Below are 26,067 nucleotides of genomic sequence, written 5' to 3'. Positions count from 1 at the left end.
GCCAAGTTAAAAGGTAGAGAGAGCGCTGCTGAAGGTAGACGAGCCAGAGTTAGGGCTTACCACTTCACCCTTCAGGACACGGCAATTCATAGAGGTGGCGAGGGAGGCCATCGTTGATGGGGGATGCAGAGAAAAGGGGAGGGGGAAGAAGTCAAGAAATCAGTCCAAGCAGGAAACTCAAACTTCAGTAGGCTTAAATCTACAACCACCCACAGTCACATAACTAGTTATTATTACAAGGAAAGAAGGGGAGTGTGAGGGGCAGTCACAGCCAACATTCCAGAGACCAAAGGCAGCAGCACTCAAGCAACAGGAGGCTTTGAAAAGCTGACTTACAACAGTTCATTTTGAAAGTCAGTACTGTAAATGCCAAACTCATTTAGCATACGGTTTAATGCCTAGCTGTGTGTGTATGTGTATGTGTATGTGTGTGTGTGCGCGCGCAGGCAGGGGAAATCTTAGCTTTTACTTAGTATTACTATAAAGTATGTGTTCCTTTTAAAAATGCCTTCCAAATAAAACTACATTTTGTTCTGTACTTCTCTGTAAAGAGGACTGGACAGAAAATATAAGGCTAAAGTAGAAAAAAAATCTGCCCCACTAGGGACTTCAGGTGTGAGATACCTAAGGGAGAACCCACAAATGTATCCTGACACAGGACATTCCTTCGACCTCCTCACACAGGGAAAGGACCACACACAAATCAAACCACCGCAGGCTTCTCAATCAGTGTGCTTCCTTCTTTTTGCTAGAGACTGAACTAGAACCTCTGAAGTACAGCCCCATACCATAGCCCTTCAGTCATATTTTTACTACAGAGATTTCATTCAAGCTTGGGAAAGAACCGATTGATTTTACACAGTCCTTACAGCAGGCTTGAGAGGTCGAAATACTTCTTTCTTTTCCTCAGGTTTTTTGGCTACATTTTCAAGGCGCTGAGATGGAGAGCCTTCAGACTTGGACGATGCTGTTCAGTTCAAGAGATAAAAAAGTAGAAACACAGATATATGCAAATCATACACTGTTCCTGCCCCACCCACATCCACCCATCTTCCCATTTCTCCCTGTTGACTTCTCTCCATGGAGTCTGAACTTCAGGCAAAAAATGGGATCTAGGGACACTCTGGCAGTTTTTCTGATGTCTCACTAAAAGCCCTGCATCAGTTTCATGGGTGCTCCCAAGGACTATGAAAAACACAGTAATGGGAATTTCTAACTATTGTTGTCAATAATACATATTGACGATAGCATAGGTCTCAAAATTCAAACAGGAAGAAATGTGTTCAAACCCCAGCTTAGGCATTTTCATTCACTTTAGGCACGTTATTTGGTTGCACTCAACTCTAAAGTGCTTATGGTGCTAGATATGTGTGAAGTTTTGAAAATAGAGCTCTGAGTAAAATTATTATGACTACTTATGATTACTTATTATTTATGATTACTTATATCCTCAGCAATCTATGTCAAAGCATCATTTGTGAAACGCAGCTGTATGCAAGTCCAGGTCTCTTTTACACAAGGAGGTCTTCCAATCACTAATTACAGCCACGGGTGTTCCCAAAGAAAGTGTGTAGGAGGGATAGCCTACATCTCACTCTGAAGCGTTCACCAGAGCCGCTCTGAGACCCAGGATGGGAGCCAGGCTGGGATCCTGAGTTGCTGGACCCTGAGGAGCTGCCACTGCCTGGCCTGGGGACCAGCTTCTCCACTCTCTCCCATAGGAGCCGGGGTTCAATACTGCTGTTGGAAAAGAAGAGAGAACGGTGTCATTCCACTATGTTATGGCATAAATATGTACACGATGTGGAATGTGTGGAGGAGAGAGAAGCCTATAAACAGCATTTAACACAGTGCACTACATACACATGGTGTGCAGACCTTGTTAAGTTACCACACACCAAAAGACACCTCCTCCTGAAGCACATGACATCCATGTTATGGATGCACACAGTCTAGAGCTACAAGCAGCATTTCTATCCTAATCAGAGCCAATTCTCGATGGGAAATAAGCATCACTTAGATAATTACCCATTATATCTAGGTTGCCCTCGTTCACCCATTACAGTTTTCACACCCTGAATGTCCACAGTTCATTCTTTTGTCTGAGATGTGTGGGGGAAGCAAAACTGGGAAGGCCTTCTGGCTATGGTCAGACCCACACATCTACTGGGGAGAATTCGTGTTCTGGATACTGGCACAGGAGAATGCCAGTCCTTTCTGGTCATTGGCATTAAAGCGCTGCCTGCAGATTCTGAGTTTCCATCCATCTAGCCACCCGTAACTATACCAAGGTTGCCAACACGACAGGCTCAGTGATGACCAAACTGCCAAAGACTTAGCAAGGATAATCTTTACGGCAATGCTGACAAATAGAAATTTCCAGTAAGCTGAACATGCAACACACTCCACATCTGATCACTGTACCAGCAGTACACGTGACACCAGCACTTGAAACACGGCTAATCCCCCACCAAGGAGGTGAAGTGTTAATTTTATTTCATTTAAAGTCAGTTAAATTACCACTTAGCCTTGTGTGGCTAACACTACGGCAATACGCAGAGCCGCCCCAACCCCAGCGTGATGCCATTTGACAAGCTCACTAGCCTGCTGCAGGATGCTACAACACTGTCTGTGCTGTGACTTTTACATCAGCCTACACTTCACAGTTTAGTCCTTTAGGCTGAAAACTTTCTCAAACTTCAAGTTTCTCAGAACCTGTTCCCAAGCCTCCATTCTCTGCTTTACAGAGAAAAGCTGTTTTCATTTCAACTACAATACATACCAAATCTTTTTACTACAGATCAATTTGTTGTTCATACTAATGAGGTAGGAGTGTGTGTACACAAAGCTGCTCATGTCTTTTGTCTAGAACTTCAGTTCTGGGAAGAGCACACTTATGAAAATAGACAACAGATGACTCTGAGAACAAGCACACAGGACATCGGCTCCTGTCACTCTTTTTTTACCTGGTGGAGTTTCTCTGTCCTGCTTGGCTATTTTGCTGTCCACTGCCCTGCAGTGGGGAATCCCGACGGGATAAGACAGGGGAACGAGATGTTGTTCTCACAGGAACCTTTAGATAGGAAAACACAGCAGTTAAAACTAAAGACATGAGCTGAGCAACAAAGCTCATCTTCAAAGCTCTTCAAAACACATTCCAACACAGTCCTCCTTATGCTGGCACACCTATCACTAGGCTCCTCCCTCCCAGTCCTGCCCTTGTCCTGCACTGATCAAACCGGCCTGGGCAATCTCTACACTCTGCAACACTGATGTGATGTGTGGACTGAAGCTGGTGGCAGGGAACGCACAACAGCACTTCGATGAGATAATGTAAGAATCAAGAGATAAGCTCAAAGGAATCAAACAATGGTCTACAAATAGATTAGCAAGAAGCAAAGACTGGCAAAGAAGCAAGAAATTATTTAGAGGAAGCAAATTCCAAGTGAAGGAAAAAATACACTAAAACATGCCTTTTAATTTCATTTTGTTACTAATTACAAAATAACTTTAAAATAAAAAAATCATTTTGTTAATTTTTTCCTCATAAGACTTTTTCTGAAATTTATGATGTTATGCATAATAATGAAAAGCTTCTGTTTAAATTTACAATTCTATTTACTTTAGAAGCATGCTGTTTACAATTTTTCTTTAAAAAATTTTTTTAAAGATTTATTTATTGTGTATACAGTGTTCTGTCTACATGTATGCCCGCATGTCAGAAGAGGGCACCAGATCTCATTAAAAATGGTGTGAGCCACCATGGAGTTGTTGGAAGTTGAACTCAGGACCTCTGGAAGAGCAACCACTACTCTTAACATGAGACATCTCTAGTCCCCTTTTAAATTTCTTTTTATTAAATTACGTTTTAAACCAGTTAACAATAAAAAGTTAACTGACCATTGGCTAAATGTAACTGACTAAACATGGAATGTTTTTCTCTCTATAAAAAGTTACTTTGAAATTTCACTGCCCCTTTAAATCTGGTGAAGTCACCATACCCATAATCAAAGTAAACAATAAATCTTACAAGAAAAAAGAAAAAGCAGCACACATCTGTCTTTCTGCTCCTTACCCTTGGAGGCACCTCGTCACTGTCTGATCTAGACCAAGCCTTTTGGGTGGGGTCAGGTAGCTCTGACTTAGAGTCGGAGCTTTGACTGAGCACCTCACTGCGGGAAGGTGGACATGGGTCCTGAGAGCGAAGATGGTGGTGTGCGAATTTGGGAGGAGAAGGGTCACTGAAGGAATGGGATCTCGAGACAGGGGAAACATTGTTCTTGAGAGATGCCAGGTGGGACCACTGTACCTTACAAGAAAACAAAACACAAAACATTCAATGCGTTCTGCATACAACTAGCTTTTCTGGTCAACACTAAATCCAATAGAAGCTAGTAGAAGTGAAATGGGAATCAGGGCAGCACAGGGTCAGGCATGGAGCAGCAAACCGGTTAAATTCTGATGAAGAGAGAAAGGGCAAATGCGCACTCACAGGGAGACCAGCACCAGACACATGCTGCAGACAGTGTGGAGACCAGCACCAGACACATGCTGCAGACAGTGTGGAGGAGCATTTAGACCCCGAGAGGGAGAGTGCACTGCATGCACATCCAGGGCAGGGCAGAGAGGTGGACACCACAGGACAGAGGCACTGCTACACTGCATCCCCCTCCCCACCACCCTCCCAAGACCCAGAGTCTGAGAATCTGACCAAGAATCAACAAAACAGTTGTGAGCAACCAAAGTTCTTTACATTTAGAAAGACTGTAACAGTAGAACCCAAACAACTGACTTTTCAAATATACCAATAGCTTTTTCTTATTTCCTCCTAATCTTTGAGACTTTATATTAATTATGAAAAAAAAAGTGGAATTAAAATTTCTTTAGCAAAAAATCCAGTGAAAAGTCACCCCAGGCTGACCAGTGTCGGAGTGTGCCTTCCAATTAAGAACTCAAGAAGGTGACTTTGCAAGCAGATTTATTTAGTTGCTTTAAAATCATTCTCTCAAAAATCTATGAAATATTTTCAATAAATGTTGTCTTGTTATTGTAGAATAACTGTTCAACATTACGATTCGTAATTCTTGCTACATACTTACTAATCAGCGTGTTTAGTGCAAACTGAAATCACAAAGTCCTTAACCCGCTTGACTTCTGCCAATATAACCTGTGGCCAAATCCCAGTGCACAATCTCTATAGCTCACAAGTGGATCCATATAATCCTAGTTTTGTTACAATTTCATACTACTAAAATACTTTAATCATTCACTGGGAAAGATACAAACAAATGCGTCACCAAGCAGTAGTAAGTGGGGCTCAATGTTAGGTGCCACTGAGAAAGTTCCTTCCAAGAACACTCTACAGTGCTTGCTTAGGCCAAGAGCACTCTCAGCAAAAAAGAAAGAAAAGGGAGACTATTTCTAAATACTGTATTAATCACTCATGAAATAAAATGAGGTCACGTAACTCAGGAACTCTTGCATTCTACTGCTCAGAAATAAGTCTGACCCTTGTGTTGTGTTTAACTTTCAAGACAAGTGCTTCTTGTGCATTTAACACGCATCACACCAGGAAACAAGCTCCAAGTTTAGGAGCGAGTGGCAACCAAACTTTTCTACTTGGGTCTGTTCTCTCACCCTATGCTGTATCTTTTTCTGTCCATCTTTTAATCTCTGGAGTTCTCAGCTGCTGTACCCACATAAACCCCCTTCCCTACATACTGTGCCTCAAATCTGCTCCTCTTGACCCCTTGCCATAGCACCCCACTGTCCAATAGGAGGATTTGTTATTGTAAAGCACATTCAAACTCTCAGGTGAGTGCATTTGTCAAAGCACAATCATTACTTCTGTCTCAAAACCACGAACTTTTGTCCTAGGGGACATGCAAACTCCAGTGGCAAGTGCAGGGAAGTTAGCATCTGTCTGAGGCAGCCTGCAGTACAGAACAGCATGGAGGGAGTACCTAAACACTGTCGTCAGCGAGAGAGCAAGAAACAGGATTTGAGGCCAACAGTCAGCCTGGGATGTCTCTGCCAACTACTTTCCTTCCTAGACAACATGGTAGCTTCTCTTTTGAGTACTCAGACAAGGCAGAATATGGTACGGACTGAAGAAAAGTCATAACCTTTGTCAAGACTTCCTCCAGGAAATCAATATTTAATCTAATGGTCATAACCTGTTTGAATCTGAAATGTTTGTGAATCTGGTAAAAACAAAGACTTTTCCAGACATATTCAGCCAAATAAACAGAATTCTGCCTGGATCTCAGACATCTTCAGTCTCCAAGCGTCCTCCAGGGAGCTGGGAACCACAGGAGTAAAGCATTTACTTTAAAATATTTGAGAGAAGAGCCTCTGGTTCTTTTCAAATGTGTTTACACAATAAAACAACTTTCTAAAAACCTAGTGAAAAAGTATTTGTTTAAGAGGAAGGAGGGACTTCACATCTGAGTTAAGGAGGGAGAAAATGAAATTACTGCCTATAGATGTACTGTTCCTAATGACTTAAACAATGAAGTCCGACTGCATATCCTTCTTTAGCTGTATCGCCACAGCAGCTCTCTCCTCTTTCCACGTGACAATGCACTAAGCGTGGCTAGTGAGCCACTATGTGTCTTGAGCACAGCAAAGGCTGCTGCTGCTACCTGTGGCTCCGCTGGTCTCTGCAGGGCAGGGTGCACAGACTCGGAGTTGCCATTGGAAAAAGATTCTGATCGGGAAGGCACCGGCGGCTCCAATCCTCTGCCTGTTTGCTTAGACTGGGCCTCAGGGGAGCTGTGGTTAGTCTTTCTAAATCTATCTTCCACCTGCATCAGAGAATTGGAAGACACAGCACCATGTTAGTAGGGAAAGGAGAGATGAAGAAGGAAGTCTAAGAGCAGGACCATCAAGAGAAATTGTTCTCTTCAGCTATAAGAAAAGAAAGAGAGCAGCTGAGGGGTGGCAAAAAAGCAGGGCTAAGATTTGATACAGGATTTTTAAAAACTATGAAAAATAAAATTAAGCAAAGCAGCCTCTAAAACAGCCTCCGTGCCCAGTTTCATTACTCTATCTGTAAGAGAATTTGTTCCCTGACTCTCCGCCCTGTGAAGGAGGATGTAGAATAAGAGTGCCATCTACAGGCCAGAACTGCTCAGTGCTCCTGGAAGCAACCAAACCCTTTTGTCCAGCCCAGAGGTGGAAGAAGGCTTGGCTGCATCCTAGTTTGAGGATGTGACCAAATGTACCAGCTGACCCAATAAGAAATCAGGCTAAAGGTCCACTTGATCCTCATCCTAGTCTTACACCAGACCATCACTTCTCTTGTTCACACACTAACGAATGATGGTGCCAAGCATTCTTTTTTGTGTAGTTTTACTTCTAATTCCTCTAATACTTGTTAAATGAGGCATCAACATAGAAAACGGGTGATTTGCTGGTCCCTTCTGAAATTCATGGTACAGCTCTCACCAGTCACGAGGGAACGTCTCAGAGCCTTTCCAAAACCATCATTTAAGCAAAGTGAAAGAAGATACCTCCCGAGCTCTGTCAGCAGGGTCGTAGTGAGGCTTGGGCTCTGGAGCATGATAGCTTGGCTTGCTCCTGTCCTGCTGCGGCTGCTGCGGCTGCTGCTGCGGGTGCGGCCTCCTGTGGTCGTGCTGTAGAGACAGGAGATATGCTTGTTCCTGTTGCAACTGCCTCTGGAGCCTCTCTGCCTGCCGGTGCTCCTCCATCTCCCGCCATCGGCACTCCTTGGAGAGGGAGAGGGCAACACTGAATCTGGGGACCACGGTGAGCTCATCTCGTCTCTGAGTCCCTTCTTGATTTTTGTTCGTTTAAATAGCACTTCCCCTCTTGTATAAGAGCAAAGCAAATGGTTGGGATTTTAAACAGCATGTTACCTGTGTAAAATCTGACAGCATTTGCTAACTGTAATATCATTGCAGAGTAAAAGAATTTAATTAAACATCAGATTCAGTGGTATATATACACACAAATTCAGCAAAAATTCTACCCATGCTCGGTGAGCCTGACACCTTCAGCACTTTCACATTCACTGAATGCCAAGTTCTGTTTAAAACATGACAGGCACGTACTGAACAAAGCAGTTAACTTACTAATGGGAAATAAACAAAGGCCAGTTTACACTGTGCTTGACAGCATGACCACAGAGGACATCTTCACTAGAACCTGACTTCCACATAAAACCAAAAAGCTCTGGAGTCACCACAGCCGGTCAATTTAGGGGAGGGACAGGCCCTGTGGCTTGGGAATGGGAGAGGCGGGCGTTACCAGTAACATGGCCTGCTCCTGGAGCAGCTGCTGCTGCAGGATTTCCAGGTGCCGCTGCTCCTCCTCTAGCTGCCGCCTGATGTACTCCTGTCACACAGAAATTACCCAGCAGTCAATACATCCAGAAGAAAAGCATCAGTCACCTGTGTGGGCAACCAAGAACTACTCCAATAAGCTTCACAGCAAACTCACCAAAGAATGCACACCTAACCGAAAAACAACCTCCTGCAGAAGACTTTTACAAAGGGTCCAAGCTGGCCAGTGAGTGCAGGGAGGCCAGGGCTCCAGCGGCACGTGGCAGTGCGGGAGCACTGCTGTACAATGCTGTTACCACACCCCACACAGAACTGTAAAGGAGGTCGTCCTCCCTTGATGACAGACTCCACAGACACTGAGCTGAATTAGGAGCAAGGGATTCTGATTAGTAAATACCTGCTTATGTGACATCATTTTAAACATCATGGGTCAGCAACCTTTGAAAACTAAAACTCATATCTGTTCAAGACCTAAAACCAAAAAACCCAAACACAAATTGTGCTTTTGCTAATGATTCGAAAGGTACCTGAATGCCTATAGTCTGAAGGATATGGTCGGGGATCACAGGCTATGGGCCCTTAGCTCTTGGTGATGAGCCTGCGTGTTTGTGTATTGTGCACAGACATGTGTGCACGGGCACGGCAGTGGGTGAAAATGACCGATCTGTATCACAATGGGAAAGGCAATCACATATGAAGCATAATACACAAAGGTAATAATGCTACTTTGACTTGCCTAAAGTCCGTAGTTCAAGTTCCAGTTTGGGGGAAGGAGTGAGAGGTGGGAATATACCCAAACTTGAAGTTGTACCTATCTTATTTGAACAAAGCGATGAGGAGATCCTAAACCCAGTTCCATCAAAAACAAGCTGTGTGATTTGCTGCATATGTTCAACCTTCCATTATGTTTTTTCACTAGAGAAATGGAATATGAGCTAGATATGAAATATCTCTCTGGAGAAAAAGCATTTTAAAGAAGTCATTCCGTCAGGAAAACAAACACTGCCACCCCTGCATTAATGAAAACTACCCACCCGCCCTAAAAGTGGAGCAAAGGAAGGGCTTGTGGGAAAATCGTTCCATGGAGGTGGGTTCTGTTTCTTTAGATGCCTCCTACTGACCAGCCTCTATTTCATGGCACATGCCTTGAAGTAAAGAGCCAAAGATATGGGCTGCACAGATGCTTAAGCAAACCATAGTTCTGGCCAGAAGAGTACTAGACAACACAAAAACAATGCCCTGTAAACACCCTCAGGACACCATATCTTACAAAGAAGACTGAGTCCCCAAAGCCAGGTCCCTAGTCCCTGGCTCCCCAAGATCATGTTTAGCAAGGAGAGTCTTTTTTTTTTTTTTTTTTTTTTTGTTTTTTCGAGACAGGGTTTCTCTGTAGCTTTTGGTTTCTGTCCTGGAACTAGCTCTTGTAGACCAGGCTGGCCTCGAACTCACAGAGATCCGCCTGCCTCTGCCTCCCGAGTGCTGGGATTAAAGGCGTGCGCCACCACCACCCAGCGCAACGAGAGTCTTTGTGATGGACATGTGGCCTTAGCTGTCTGAAAAAGGGAATCTGAATACCAAATCATATATTTTTTTGTTTTAGCAAAACAGAATTAAATCCTAACTTAAATGAGTATAGTAACTTGATCTTTCATGTTCTTCCTTTAAAACGCAAGAAAACTAGAGGGAAAAAAATCACATGCTATCCAAACCACAAAGATTCTGACGTACAATGATCAGAGAATATGGAACACACACTTGCATGGGAATGCAATGTGTACTACAGCAAGTTTAACAGAGAACTATTATTTAGCAATCGAAAAGGAAAAGCAGAATAAAACAGAAACAATTTTAAGAAACCCTTAAAGTGCAGGGTACTTGCTAGTCAAGGTTAAGATTTATTTATATTTTGTATTTATGAGTGTTCTGCCTACACGAATATTTGTAGACCATGTGTATGCATTCCTGGAGAAGGTCAAGAAGAGGCCAATGGCCCTGGAACTGGAGTAACGGGGTTCCTAAGGGGCCATGTGGGTGCTGAGAACTGAATCTGGGTCTTCTGGAGGAGCAGCCAGTGCTCTCCCTGCTGGGCAAGCTCACCGCCCTTATTCACAAAATCTGAACAACTGCAACTTCCACCACGGCATTAGAGGGGAAGCACCACCCTCAAGCCTCTCACAATCAAACACAGCAACACCCCAGTGACTTCTTGACAAATGGCATTTTCACAAATTTGTAGCCCTCAAGGATAAACATGATAAAATATTAATGATAGCCACCACAAACAAACAAGCAATGCTGTTAAGCATCAAGAAATAGACAGTAACACGTAGGCTGTATCACGGAGGTTCAAACAGACTGGCGTATATGCAGACCCACGCTCAGACACTCAAAGTCCAGGAGAAGAACCAAGGACAGCAGCTGGATCATCCCATTTGGAAGTTAAAATCATGGTCTGAAAGTACTTTAAATCTGAAATTCAAGCACTAGTCAAATGGTTTCCATTCATTGACTTTCTTCTTTATTCAAAGCTCAAAACAAAGAATGATCAATTCAAAGACAGGAAAGCCAAATAAACTAAGAAAAGTTATTTTTTGTTTACATATGGTTTAAGAAATTTACAAATAAACTATAGAAAGCAATACTAAAATTGAAAGCATTACAAAAACTGTTTCTGTTAAACTATATCAAAAAATCTTTAATATTACAAATATATGTTTGAAAACATACTCAGTCACTAGATATTTCAAACATTTATTACAAATTCCCTTACGGTTGGTTTTTAATTTCCTTGTCTAAAAAGTTAACTCCCAGATACCTAGAGTTCACAGTATGTAAGCCGAGTCTGTGAACATATATTCAGAAATCTGTCACATGTCACACTTGTCAGGACTCTGGCTAGTTTCAAAGGGTCTCTCCACTGCATCAATTTCTATTCTTTTTGAAGATAAGGAGTCAAGTCGTTAGTGTTTCCAATGTAAACACTAACCTAAACTTCTGAGTGTACATGAGTGCATGCACACAGGAGAGTACTTTTGGTTCCCAGTCCCCAGCTCAACAGGATAACAAACACCACGATTTGATAAACTAACCTGCTCCCGTTCCACTCTCCTCTTCTCCTCCTCAGCCCTTCTCCTCTCCTCTTCTTCTTTGCGCCTCCTCTCCAGTTCCTCTAGACGCCTCTTTTCTTCTTGTTCTCGCCTTCGCTGCTCTCGCTCCTGCTGCCTCCTGGCTTCCCGCTCTCTTCTTTGTTGCTGCAGAAGAAGAACTGTGGAGTTACCAGGGATCCTCTGGCTGTGGTCCTCAGAGATTTGCCGACAGTGAGAAACAGGTGTCAATGAGCGAAACTCCTGGACCCTGCAGCCTCTTCTGGCCAAGTGTTCTACATGTACCATGTACTTAACAGCTTCCCCATAACTACTGGTCACAGGTGTGTTCCTTTGAGCTCTTACAGGGTTTGTGTTCTGCTTTGACTACAATCATCCTCACTGCCTACTGAACTCCACCATTCTTTGTTATTCATGGCATCACTATCTAGGACTCTTAAATCAAAACAGAAAGAAATAAATGATTAGAGGGTAGAAAAAAGGACAAAGAAGAAAAAAAAAATATCTTAAAAATTAGAAGTATACACAAGAAGAAAGAACAAAAAGAAATGGGCATCAGCAAAGAAAACGAGTATCGCTATTACTGCTAGGAATATCTCAAAGCTACCAATGAAGACCTGTGAGCTCCTATGTTCCTGGCTTTGTAAACACCATTTAAAAATCACTTGCTGCACCTAATATAATTCTCTTTACAACCCTGGGAATTCAGGATCTCATTCTTACTGTAACTCATTGCTACTACACAGAAAACATGCTCAGAAAAATAAAATGACCTGTCCAATGTCACTGGCCAAAAAGCCTCTGCTGGAAAAGCCATTCCGCCTATAAGGCTCATTCTGTAAGTACACTCCACCTCGCACCCCGACAGATAGAGTGTAAAACCAACTTGGTAGACTCAGCCCGCTCCAGACATGCACGCAGTGTACAACAACACAGCTACTTCCCTAACTGTTCTTGCAAAAATGACACAGCACCTGTAAGCAAAGCACTAACATGCTGTGGAGTCTAAAGTTTAATAGTTCTTTCTATGAATATGGGAAATGCTAACATTCAACCAGCACTGTCTAATACATGGCTAACACTACCGCTAAATTGTAGCTTGCACGCATAAGGAAACGAGTTCACTAGTGGCTACTCCACTGGATAACTCTACAGAATATATCACTTTTTCAGAAAGAGAAAACTGATACAGTTCACGAATTCTATCTGTGATACTGTGGCTAACAACAAGATTAAATAAAAACACTATATCACAAGTTTACAGTGGGTACACAACATAAGGATCTGTTAGAGCTTAGTCCCCTTCTGAATCTTCCCCACACTCCAGCAGCGTCTAAGGCATGTCCTGTGTGTGCTGGGCCTGGACGGAGGGTGATGCCCCACTGAGAATGTGCAGTCTGCCCAACCGAGGTCCGCGCTGACCTGCAGTCAGTCCCACTGACTCTCAGTCCTTGCAACAGGACCACAAAGTGCCCTGCTCTGCAGCTCTAGGAGCCCCTTTCTGTCTTCAATACAGGGACTCGAAGATGACATGGGCCATCACATGGGCCTTTCTTTCTTTTTCTTTTTCTTTTTGTATGTATTAAGTTTTTCAACTCAGAAACCGTATCTGCTGGTTTTTGATTTTTGGTTTACTATGTAGCCCAGGATGGCTTTGAATTTTCAATTCTCCTGCCTCTTTCTGAGTTCTGGAATGGCAGAACATGCCTGACATAAATGTGTTTCTCAAAGCTAGAAATTTTGTTTAACTATTTAACTATTTGTTTAACTGTATGTTCTTCCCATCACACCAATGTCTTAGAATGTCTACTAAAGGCAATGTGGGGCTCCTGGATCAATTGGTTGTCTTTTGTTCTATTACCCATAAATTTGTCTTTTCTTCTTTTCCTATTCTCTAAGAGTTTTTAAATACTTCAGGAATTCTTACTACATTAAAAAAACAACAAATAAAAAAACCATCCTCAGGGGCTTGAAAGCTGGCTCAGAACTTAAGAGCACTGGCTCCTCTTCCAAAGGACTCAGGTTCAGTTCCCAGCACTCACAGGGTAGCTCACAACTATCTGTAACTCCAATTCCTGGGGATCTTGTTGGAGGCCATGGGAGTATACAGCAGGTGATAACTAGTGTCCAATAGGCTGACCTATTATCAGATGAGTGACCCTCTGACAGGAGCCCCACTTGGTAAGGCCATGGGGTCACTGTAGACAACTGTTTGTCTCTTCTGTAATTTCTCTCATGAGTCACTTCATTTCCTCCCTATGAGCAGCTTTGGGTGTTTTCCCACTGCCTGTGTATTTATCTCCTGAAAATATTCCATCTACTGGGCACACATATATCTATGGATGGTCAGGAAGATGACTTCTCATTAATCTGTATGATTTTGATATATATAGAAATATGCTAGAATATGCTTCATAACTAGATCTATTGTCCCACGAGGACTGTGAGGCACTTAGAAGCCGCTTTGTTCCCTTTACTCCGACTATAAGAAAGTAACAAATGTCTCCTCAGTCTAAGACAAACTGCACACAATCAGCTTGCTTTTACCTTAGAGCAAGTTCAAACTAAACTAAAGGTTTTTGTGAATGGAGTATAAGTTTAAAACTTTACAGCTCTGCACAAGTTCAGGGTCGTGAGTGCCTAACCAAGGTTACTAACACAAAGTCTAAAAAATCCTATCACTTCTTCACTTGCCAAGAGTAGCTGATGAAACTGTGTCTCATAGCTCATCTCCCTGGGCACTATGCCTGCCCTCTGGTCACAGTCACTCCAGAGACCTTGAAGCTTTGTGTGGCCGTGGTAAAGGGCTCTCCCCTTGTCACTCACCCAATGGAATGTGCTTCTTACCAACAAGATGTAACTCCTGTAATTTTTAAATTATAACCACAAGCCTCCTGTAAAAAGTGTATTCAGGCTAGATTGAACAGGAAACTACAGAGAATTGGAACAGAGAATTGAAACCAAAGATTTAAAATTATATAATTGGACCTAAAGAATTAGAAGCTAGAGAATTATAGACAATTAGAACAAGAGAATTAGATCTAAAGAATAATAAAAGAGAATTACCCTTAGACACTGTGCAAGCTATTATAGAAATCTTTCAATCCTCGCTCCTGAGAAGCATTCTCTGAGTTAGCCTGGGTGGTGGTCAGGGACCGGGACTTCCAGACCACTAAAGGATCGAATGTTGTCTTCTGGCCACTGTGGCACTGTGTGCACAGGTAGGCATAGGTAAAACCCCATACACATAGAATAATAAATCTTATTAAGAAAAACCTCAATTATTGACTGAAAGTTTTCAAAAGGCATTTTCTTCTTAGTGTTAAATAAAACGTTTTAGGAATTTAAGTCCTTTGAAAGCATGTACACATCACCTTCCTAAGATGAATACAGGGTGCGCGTGCGTGTGTGCGTGCGTGCTGGGAACTGACACCAAGGCCTCAAACATGCCAGGCAATGCTCAGCTACTACTGAGCTCCCCTGACAGCCTGTGTGCTGTTTTGTTTTGTTTTGTTTTGTTTTAATTAAATCCGACTCGTGACAAGCACATGGCATCCTGGAGAAAACTGTTGTGATTGTACTCAGTCAGCATCTCACACTCAGAGTGATGGAAGACTGAACTATCTATTCAGAGTTGAAACCCAATCAAATCCTACGATAATCTTTGCATATTGTACAGACAAGCTTGAGGAATAGCTGGTATATGTGGGTAGGGTATCATATTTTCAAAGCACAGCCTCTGTTTCTCAGGACATAAGGTCTTTGAGTGGTCCAAAGTGTAAGACCTTCTGAGTAAATCGGGAGTGTGGGGGACAAGGGGAGGGTAGAAGAGAATAGGGAGGAAGAAAGGGGAGTGGAAAAATGTATAGCTCAATAAAACCAATAAAAGAAAACTAATAAAATAATAATAATAAAAAGTATCCAAGACTCAGATATCTCACACCTAAGGATCCATTTTCAAATGAGTATAGTATCAACAGTCACTTTTCAGAGATACACACAGGACTATGATGTGGGAAGGTCATATGTCAATCTGTTGATTTCATTGGTTAATAAAGAAACTGCCTTGGCCCATTTGATAGCCCAGCCCTTAGGTGGGTGGGGTAGACAGAACAGAATGCTGGGAAGAAGGGAAGTGAGCTCAGTTGCCATGCCTCTCCTCTCTGAGCCAGACGTGATGAAGCTCCAGCCCAAGATAGACGTACGCTAGAATCTTCCTGGTAAGACACCACCTCGTGGTGCTACACAGATTATTAGATATGGGTTAAAGCAAGATATGAGAGTTAGCTAGAAGAGGCTAGATATAATGGGCCAAGCAGTGTTTAAATGTATACAATTTGTGTGTTGTTATTTCAGGGCATAAGCTAGCCAGGCGGCCAGGAGCTAGGTGGCAGGAACGCAGCCCGCAGCTCCTACAGGACTAGAAATGACTGATTTATCCACTTGAGAAACCTGTATTAGCAAGTATCATGGACATACGAAAATAAATGTGAACAATGAGGTACATGCAAACATCCCTGAGACTACCCCTTTAAGCAAATCTTGCCTAGGGGAAGAATGAAAGAATGGCCAAGGCAAAGAACAAGACAATTTCTTTCTTACTTGCCCTCCATAATAGACTTGAATATTCACAAGTATAAACTGAAACAATATATAAAACTGCTCTAATTTAGGGAGGAGAAAAAGAAGACAGGTCCAGAAAGAATCACCGATGTTCAACCCCTTAGGTAAGTGGAGCAATGAGTGGTCTTGGCAGTATCTGGGGAGAGAAAGGGCAAATGCGCACTCACAGGGAGACCAGCACCAGACACATGCTGCAGACAGTGTGGAGGAGCAGCACCAGACACATGCTGCAGACAGTGTGGAGGACCAGCACCAGACACATGCTGCAGACAGTGTGGAGGAGCAGCACCAGACACATGCTGCAGACAGTGTGGAGGAGCATTTAGACCCCGAGAGGGAGAGTGCACTGCATGCACATCCAGGGCAGGGCAGAGAGGTGGACACCACAGGACAGAGGCACTGCCACACTGCACACCCTCCTCACCACCCTCCCAAGACCCAGAGTCTGAGAATCTGACCAAGAATCAACAGGACAGTTGTGAGCAACCAAAGCTCTTCACATTTAGAAAGACCGTAACAGTAGAATCCAAACAACTGACTTTTCAAATGTATCTTATTACATAGCTCTTTTTTTTAAGGTCCATTTATTCATTATGTATACAGTATTCTACCTGCAGGTCAGAAGAGGTCACCAGATCTCATTATAGATGGTTGTGAGCCACCATGAAGTTGGCAGGAATTGAACTCAGGACCTTAGGAAGATTAGCCAGTGCTTTTAACCTCTGAGCCATTTCTCCAGCCCCCTAAATATCTCTTAACAGATGATTAATATGAAAGGCTGTTTTCATGAAAGAAAATAACCTAAATGAAATGAATCTCCTGTTAATACCTACAAATATACTAGTTTAACCTTGTCTTGTTTTTTTGCATCAATTTAACAAACATCAAAGTGAAATATTGCACAATGTTATAAGAATGATTCTCAAGGTCTCTCAAATCACAGATTTTCTTATTCCTGAAGTGTTCTTAAGTGTGTCAGAGTAAATGCTTTTGAGCTGTTAAAATCTTCCCCAAGTCTGCCATTCTGATACAGCTCTAAAGCCCATTCACATATGTCCTGGATTTACTAGTGTTAGCAATATTCTAGTTCCCTCCATTCAAGAGGCTTGAGAACATGCTACTGCATACAGGTGACAGTGTGTTTGCTTATGTTACAGTTCTGATCACCTTTTAAAAGAGAAAAAAAATGACTGGAATTTCCCAAAAGAAAATTCTCCCCATCTTAAGATACCAATGTTTGCTGAATTAAATTCTTCACCAAATTTAACTAAAAATAAAAGCACAAGACTGCAGGTCAAAAGAACATTCAAAAACTTACAAGAGGTTCTTATGAACACGACAGCCACTGCCAACTGGACTAGGCCTGGGTTGCCAGGCCCGGGAATAAAGCAGATCTTTAAAGCCTGAGCTGTGAAAAAAGCAGCGCCAGGCCAAGGCTGGCCCCATTGTCAGATGCTGATGATTTGCACAACAATGGCCTTTTGTAGGTGACGGCAAGTGAGGAAATGGTTCTTATTCCTTTGAAATGTGTGGAAAGCCTCTGAAAATTCTCTGAGGCAAAGGAGTTCAAATTTTCCCTTCTATGATCTCAGAGCCAAAAACACAACAGACACAGGATGGCTTATTAACTCTTACAGAAACTATGTCTGCCTAATGCTAACCCCACTTCACAAAGAAATTTTCTTTTCTCTCACTTCCCTTTGCTTTTTACGTATTCATTTCTATCTGCCCCTCTAAACTGAATAACCCATGTGTCCTCCTGGGGAGCAGAACTCTACTGAGTACACACTCCATGTCCACCCTGCTGAGGAAAGCAATCCCCAGTCACAGAGCCACAGCTAAGACTCCAGGGCTAAACACTAATGGAGTAGAAACCATTTCTCTAAACACCCATGGAAAGGACACAAGAGGGAAAAGTGGGTACCCTACTGCAGTGTTCACAGACAGAGAAGGGACAGCAGCAGGGAAGGGAGCCAAGAGCATTATGGAAAGACTGGCCCGTGTGGACTCCTTCCTGGGACTAAGAGAATGTGTCAGGAAAAGCAGAAAGTAACAAAACTAGAAAACCAATTCCCAGATACCTACGTGAGCTGAGATGTAAGAATAAGCTCCTGTGTTGGAGATTCTGCAAGGCTGCTGGCTGACCGGAACTACTGGGAGATGAGCTTCTTGGCTGTCTTTAGCCTCTTTAATAACCATTCACTGCCCACTGTGTCTGACCTAACAGCCATGATTACTAGGTAAATCCTTTGGAGTGCTCTAACACTCCTTGCTTCCAACAAAGGTTAGGAGGTCATCAGAGAGCAGGGCCTGGGGTGTGTAATAGGCTCTCCTTAGCAAAGCAAGGAAGACTTCCTGACAGAAGCATCTTGACTTGTTTGTCTTTGCTCAATCACAACAACTTCATAAAGCTGTGATGTAATGGTAATATGTGATTAGGTATGTAATGTAAAGGTAATGTGTAGTAGGGTATTGGGGTAACACGGACTGTTCCTAGCCATGATCACTCCCTCTGAGGCAAATGCTGCATCTGCACGCCCATGTACAGCACACCAGCAAACAGGAGAAGGAACAGCTGGTATCTCCTAGCTAAGGGAGAGGCACACAAGTACTGAAATATAATGGGCCTCTGCTAGGAAGAGGACACACCTAGCAGCAGCAAGACTAGTTTTAAAGCAGGGGCAAAAGGGGGGGCTCTGCACCATAGCCCCTTACTCCTCATTTTAAAGCATTTCTGGCTGGCCTAATGAAAGGAAATTATTTAGGCTTTGGGAAATTTTAAATTATGTTTATTTAGTATGCACATGTGAACAGCATGCTACCACAGTGCACATATGGAGGTCAGAAGACAACTTGGAAGAGTCTGTTTTCTCCTCTTGTCATGTGGGTCCCAGGGACTGAAGCTCTGAGCCATCTCATTGGCCCAACATTCACTCATCTCATGAATGGGGCTGCATATCTTCACCTACATTGTTCATAGTGGAAATTTTTTAAAGGAATTTTTATTTCCATTTAAAAGGAGGGCTAACATAGCCTTTTATTGAAAGGGTTACAAATTACTCAGCCTCAAAGATTCCCAAATTACCTTTCTGGAACCTAGGGTGCAAACAATGCTTACAACTGCCTCCAATTAAGTAAAAGGAGCTAGACCTCCCAGAATCCCAACAAGCAGATTCTGTTGGTGAGAACACTTGCCGTTCCAGTGCCTAGCTCTATTTTTAAGGTTTCTTTTTTATTGTTTGAGAATTTCACACATACATATAATGTTTTGATCAACTTCATCCCCTCATTCTCACCCCTCCAATTTCCCTAACACCACATTTCCTCTATTTTTTTTTTTTTTATTTATTTCGCTTTTAGGAAATGAGTGTTTAGCCTGCATGTATTTATATGTAGCACGTGTGTGCTTGGTGCCCATGAAATTATGAATGGTTGTAACCCACACGTGGGTGCTGTGAACCAGACCTGGGTTTCTCTACAAGAGCAACCAGTGTGCTCTCAGCCACTGAGCATCTCTCCAGCCCCTCCCCTGTGTTTAGGAAAAGTGGAATCTGCGGTGACCCTGAGTATGAATTTACACTCGATCATCAACTGGCAGACTGAGAAAAACAAGCAAAGCAGACATCTCTAACCCACTAGGCATCTATGTACTGAGTGAAACAAATGACCCAAAAACATCAACAAACTTCAGCTGTCTTCACTGTGTAATCCTCACTGCCTACCTCACAGAGAGGAGAGATGCCAATCTCACTACTACAGCCTGAAAGCCACTGTCACCGCCTGCGTTACAAAGTCTAGACAATCCAGTTCATAATAGCCCCATAGGGCAACCTTTACCACCTGCCTGGGCAGTGGAACTAGACAGGGTCAGAGCTCATCCCAGTACCTGCAGTAAGCCTCCAAACTCACCCCAGTTTTCCAGTTTGTTCACAAAACAGTGAGAAAAGCCTTAAATATCTTTTAAAGAGATTTTCAAGTAAGCTTTTAAAAGTCCTACAAACACTTAATTTTTGCACTATAAAGTTCTGAGTATTTACATATCTCCCTTCGCGAGGCACACACTGGTTTCCAAGCAGTGAGCAAAGCCACGGGATAATAAAAGACACTGAGTCAGCATACTCTGCTGCATGACCTAGGCAACAGCATGCTTAGCTATTTAAAGTAAATCCCACTGGAAATGTCATTACAGGGCTTTATTTCTGATGATTCTTCTACTAGGAAAAAATTATAGAGGTGGAAAAAATATGTTCAAATCAAATGAAAACAAATGAGTGTGAGAAATTAGGGGCTATGGCATAGTAAATAAAAGGCAGTCAAGAAAAGAAAATCAAAACACTCTTGATTCTCAAGTGAATTACAGGGAAACTATGTTTCTGTGAATTAAAAATAAAAACAACCTTTAAATAACTACATTACCAATGATGAGAATATTAATGGTGTAAATAAACATGGTGCAAACTGCACTTGCCTGCCATAGAACAAAATTATTCTGTTTTCTGAATTTCTTACTCCTTTAAAAAAATACATTTGTTGTATGTGGTGTGTAGTGCATGCAATGCACATGTCACAGCACACGTGTAGAGGAAGACAACTTGCTAGAGTTCATTCTCTCTAATATACTAGGATCTAGGGACCAAACTCCGGTTGTCAGGTTTGGTGGCATGCATCTACATCCATGGAACCATCTTTTTGGCCTGAATTTTTTACTCTTAAATCCACCCCAAAGTTAAGGCATTTTGAGAACAATCTTTTTCACAGGGTATGTGTGTATATGTGAGTGTGTGTGTATGTGTGTGTAAGTCTAGTGTCAGAAAAATACAAAATTGGGATCCAAAAGCCGAGAATGGAAAAGAAATCAGGTCAAGTCTAAGCAAGTCAACTTAAGCACAATGGAAACAATACAGAAAGCTGGTCTAGTGCCATCTTCACGACAATGGAGTTCTACACCTCACAATACACATGTAAACTAAGTGTTAGGCAGGCCTTCAGCATGTTTTACAAGGAACACATTTCTAAGGTCCAGGAATGTGAAGCCTGCCAGTCCAAAGCACACGCTTCCCTTCAGAAGGTCTGAATGGCTACAACAGGGCCTGCACCTATTGTCTCAGTACCACATCACCTCGGCAACCTGGCGGGGCGTCTGGTAACCAACAGACATGAGTATGGAAAAGGAAAAGACCAATGCGGATGTCTCCTACCTCTTCCAGCCGCCTCCTCTGTTCCTTCTGCTGTTCAATCCGTTTCTGCCTCTCCGCCAACAGCTGCCTCTTATACTCCTCCTGCTCCCGGAGTTGCTGCTCCTGGAGAAGCTGCTGTCTCCGCAGAGCCTCAGAACGCTCCTTGTTCTCCTGCTGCAGTCTCAGGAAATCACGGCGCAGAGTCGACTCTCCAGGCACATTGACAATGGAACTGCAGAGTGAAGAGGGCTATCAGGGCTTCATGCATCACCTTGGCTCTGAGGGCGCAAAGAGCATGGGCATCCTCTTCCTCTTCTACACTCAATTCTCTTAATGAGAACTTAGCCCAGGTGTTCAATCAACAGGTCCGGGACAACTATGCTTACAGCTCAGAAGGCTTGCACAATCCTTTATCATTAGTAATGTCCGAAAAATCAGTTCTAGACGCTTAGTAGGCATTTCTACATGGGCCTCCCCCATCAATTCAACAACACAATGGAAGACTGAGCTCACTTTCTGTCACTTCAATGGTCTCTCTTTGGCCCTCTTATTTTCCATCTTCATAAAGAAATGGCAGTCACTGGTACTCAGCATTCCTTCATTTTCATCTGGCCAGCATCAAGCCTGCTCTGTATTCCCTACCTCTGCTCTTTAGGATCGGGGACAGCAGCAGGCCCCAAACGGGCTTGTGAGTGGACTTTGCACAGGACGCTGAGCTAGTACTGTTCTGTCTTCCCCAATCCCATATCACACAGAACAGCAAGAATACAAACATGCTGCAATTCCTTTTACTACATATGCCAGTGTGTATCTTAAACATGCCATTTTATTCTCTAAAAGCAATTATAGTGGTCATGAAATCAATTCTAATTTTGTGCAAATTTTAGTTTGAAATGGACTCAGATTGTTTAAGTTATTGTAGGACTTGTACCACTGTGCCTCCTGGAGCACTCAATGTCAGCAGCAGTTATTTCCTCAGCCCCAAACATAAAACTGGGTTAAAAACAAAACAAAACACTAGGTAACAGTTTGGAGTGGGCAGCTGCTCATAGACATCTGTCATGAGGTGAGGATGGGGACAGGAAGCGAGCCAGTGCTATCTGTTCCTGGGGAATGCCACCTTCACTGGAGCGCCATCTCTCACGGAGCGGCAATGGCGGTGCCCTTACCTTGGCTCTCCTTCCTGCTCAGGCACTTCCTCCTCTTCCTCCTCACTCCCGCTGTACTCATACTCTGTTTCATCTAGGAGACAAGCAGGAGCGTTGACACATCCTGACAGGCACCCGAGGAGGTGAGCATCTCCAGAGGCATGGTGACCAACACAAGATGCTCTTTCTGAACATGGCGCTTAGGAGAACTTGCACAGGACAGATGCTGACTTCCCATATCAATGACAGTAAATTCCCTGAGCTAGCCACACTCCCTACAGAAAAGTGTTAGGTTTTCAGCACCGATAAATTCTTAGCTGTGGGATTTTCTGTGAGAGTACTCACAAGAAAAATAGTCCAACAGCACCAACATATTCACAAAGAAACCTATAATAACAAAGTAAATATAAAGAGATGACACATATATACATGATAGAGATAAATGGTAGATAAGGAGATAGACACAAAAATTATCTTCTGAATTTAACCAAAGCAACCAAAATCATAACCAAATTTAATTACTTTTACATTTGAGCTTCTAGCAAGATGGCAAGAGAAAGTTTTGCTAAATGGAAATGAAAAGAAAGAGTACAACTGGGGACACCTTAACACCTGATCACAAATGACACTTCAGCGTCACAGTGACCGACAGTGCAGTAGTCTTCGGAGTCGTAGTGACAAGCATCTTTCATGAGTCCCTCCTTACAATGTTTACATATGTGTGCCAGTGTGTGAGTAGATGACACAAAGCCAGCGGGGACCCCGAGAGGGGATATGGCCGTTTACTGTGACAGCTTTACACTTGCAGTGTGCATATACAGGAAGATAGAGGAACATGGGCCAGGAAAGTGGAAAGAGGATGTGAGGACGGAAGGGCAAGAGGGAGAGGGAGAGGGATGGCGGGGAAGTCAGTGGAGGCTCAATAACAACAACAAAACTCCTCTATCTAAAAATGTTAGGGTGAAGCCTTTAACACTAGTTTATAATCTTCTAAACTTTATTCAATATTACGTTAGGAAAAAAGTGAAAATACCTTTCTCCCCCCTCTTCTTCCTGGTCCGGTCTATATGATCCTTCAGCTGGATTCGAACCTGCCTTTCATTGGGCTGGTCCCTTATGAAAGGGTGTTTCAAAAGCTGCTCTGTAGAGGGCCGCTGCATGTAATTCTTCACCAGGCAGCCTTCTATAAAGCTGAAAAATTTCTTTGACCTGTAAGAGGAAGTGAAACACACCATCAAGCTTCTACCGCAAAAGTATAGCTCCAAAATAGCAGTGAGAAGCCTGAAAAACGTTCTGCCAATACACAGGCATGCTGGGAGGACACAGGAGCCCAGGACTGAGGGCAAGGGGGCAGGAGCATTAACACAGCTTTACACTTGCAGTATACCACTAACAATGTACCAGAAACCGCTGTAAAAGAAGCCAGATTTAAAGGAAAAGAGGTTAAGGCTAATGTCACTCAGTTTCCACCACTTCCATCATGGGTGTAGAAGAGGCAAGAGAATAGAAGAGGGGCTTCACTAAGGGAGGGGGGATGACACGGACACATCGATGATGGGACTGTGGACAGCACATGCAGGAGCACAGATGAAGATAGTTGTCTGGTATCCAGAAAACAAGAACAGACAGAGAGATGAGCAGAGGGTCTGCCTCAATGGGCAAGTGCAGGGCATTCTGAACCCATAGATGCTCCATCCAGTCTTACACTGGTTTGACTCATCAGATCCCAGGGCTTGATGAACAAAGGCAGAAGTAGCCGGTTTTTACTTTGGGGGAGGGCACAATAACTTGTTGCCCACATGTGTGCCACTAGTCACTTTCTGAGCTTTGCCCTTTTCCCATTCCTGGCCTAGCGCATGAACACTCATACCTAGCCCTACCTTTGGTTGGAACATTTAAAAATGTATGTATGTGGACGAGAGATGGCTCAGAGGTTTAAGAGCACTGGCTGCTCTTCCAGAGGTCCTGAGTTCAATTCCCAAGAGCCACATGTTAGCTCACAACCATCTGTAATGAGATCTGGTGCCCTCTTCTGGTGTGTAGGCATATATGCAGGCAGAATACTGCATACAAAAATAAAATCTTTTTAAAAATATATGTGAGGGAGGGAGGGAGGGAGGGAGGGAGGGAGGGAGAGGGGAAGGGAGGGAGGGAGGGAGAGGGGGAGGGAGGGAGGGAGAGGGGGGAGAGGGAGGGAGGGAGAGAGAGAGAGAGGGAGGGAGAGAGAGAGAGAGAGAGAGAGAGAGAGAGAGAGAGAGAGAGAGAGAGAGAGTCAGGCACATGTGTGGAGGTTGGAAACAACTCCATGAATTCATTTCTCTCCTTCCACCTTTACACAGGATCTGGAGATGACACTCAGGTTTCTAGACCTTACAATGGGACAACTTCCTTTATTCACTGAGCAGTCTCATTGACCCAAGTTAAGTCATTCTGCTGGGTTTTTTGATACTTAGTTCTGCAACGGTCTCCTGGTAGCGCCCCACCCCAAGTTAAGAACATTTCTTCTGGAGAGATCTGCAAGTCACAGTTTGTAGACTACAGTTTTGTTTCTTTGGTACATACTGAGATGGGTTCTTATTTTTCAACTTGTCAGTCATGTTCAATATTAACCATACCAGAAAGAGTATTTTAATAAGTTTTTGTTGAATGAATGAGTTATTCATCTTTATATTTACTTTAGTTCTAATTGTGTCACTTCTATATCTCATATTTTCAAGCTATTTTTTCAGTTTAACCAATATTTGTATGTACATCTAATCTACCTGTGTTAGACTCAGTAAGAAACACACATGTGAAGTAAAGTAGAGCAAAGTTAAGTATACACAGCAGCAGGTATATAAAGGCAGAAAAACAAAACTATGTCAGTGTTTAAGCATAAACCAAAGGTACAATATTGTTATTCCAAGTTGGGAACAAGAAGATTGTATTCAGCCGGGCGGTGGTGGTGCACGCCTTTAATCCCAGCACTCGGGAGGCAGAGGCAGGTGGATCTCTGTGAGTTCGAGACCAGCCTGGTCTACAGAGCTAGTTCCAGGACAGGCTCCAAAACCACAGAGAAACCCTGTCTCGAAAAACCAAAAAAAAAAAAAAAGAAGAAGACTGTATTCAGGCAATAAGAACATGAACAAAAGGGCAAAAGTATCAGAGACTAAAAAGTCACTTTCTGAGGCTATTACAAAAGGCAGAAGAAAATGGAAAGACAGGTCAGGATCACTTCACAGAAGGGTCTAAGGTTAAAGAGGAACATGACAGTCTATGTAACATGTATAATACAGCATCCTAACACAGATTATCAAACCTTGCACTCACTAACATCATTCATGGAATTCACTAAAGAAACAAGTGCTGACTCACTACAGCAAAATTCCAAACTTTGAGACTCAATCCCTAAATTAAAAACCACTTATGCACCATGTCCACCAGACAACACTTAGGAATCAACCAGACATAGTATATTCCTTAAAATCAGTAAGTGAATTCTTCTGGCAGATAAGCCACTGGCCATTTCTGATAGCCATTTCTCCAGAAAAAGTAACAGAAATTACATCTGGGAAGTAAGACAGAAATAACAAAGGCAGAAGCTTGCTGTACTTTCAAATACTTGGATAAGATGAGAATAGTGGCGCAAATGAATCAATGTAGCATTTTACCTAATTTAGTTAGACAGAGTTTGCCTTAAGAACCCATGAGGTATCACTCCCCATCTACC

The 26,067-nt window shown here is 42.9% G+C and overlaps 1 protein-coding gene across 48 annotated transcripts in view; it reads right to left on the bottom strand.

Moving 5' to 3' along the window:
- The window catches only part of Map4k4 (mitogen-activated protein kinase kinase kinase kinase 4), a 142,714-nt gene that overhangs the window by 21,379 nt on the left and 95,268 nt on the right, over window positions 1–26,067 (bottom strand). For 4 of the 48 annotated variants that reach the window (XM_057794706.1, XM_057794708.1, XM_057794715.1 and 1 more), the window contains exons 10-20: window positions 23,392–23,567; window positions 22,380–22,452; window positions 21,232–21,442; window positions 11,396–11,557; window positions 8,272–8,358; window positions 7,515–7,730; window positions 6,645–6,806; window positions 4,076–4,309; window positions 2,967–3,073; window positions 1,589–1,740; window positions 870–967 (exon numbers count right to left, since the gene is read on the bottom strand). In XM_057794706.1, the coding sequence (XP_057650689.1) occupies window positions 870–967; window positions 1,589–1,740; window positions 2,967–3,073; window positions 4,076–4,309; window positions 6,645–6,806; window positions 7,515–7,730; window positions 8,272–8,358; window positions 11,396–11,557; window positions 21,232–21,442; window positions 22,380–22,452; window positions 23,392–23,567 (1,678 nt within the window). The remainder of the gene's footprint in view (window positions 1–869; window positions 968–1,588; window positions 1,741–2,966; window positions 3,074–4,075; window positions 4,310–6,644; window positions 6,807–7,514; window positions 7,731–8,271; window positions 8,359–11,395; window positions 11,558–21,231; window positions 21,443–22,379; window positions 22,453–23,391; window positions 23,568–26,067) is intronic. The other 44 variants (XM_057794713.1, XM_057794746.1, XM_057794740.1 and 41 more) reach the window with 16 other exon arrangements.

The sequence above is a fragment of the Chionomys nivalis genome, chromosome 19 (assembly GCF_950005125.1).
Source record: "Chionomys nivalis chromosome 19, mChiNiv1.1, whole genome shotgun sequence".
Classification (NCBI taxonomy): Eukaryota; Metazoa; Chordata; class Mammalia; order Rodentia; family Cricetidae; genus Chionomys; species Chionomys nivalis.
This window is presented reverse-complemented; position numbering and strand designations above follow the sequence as displayed.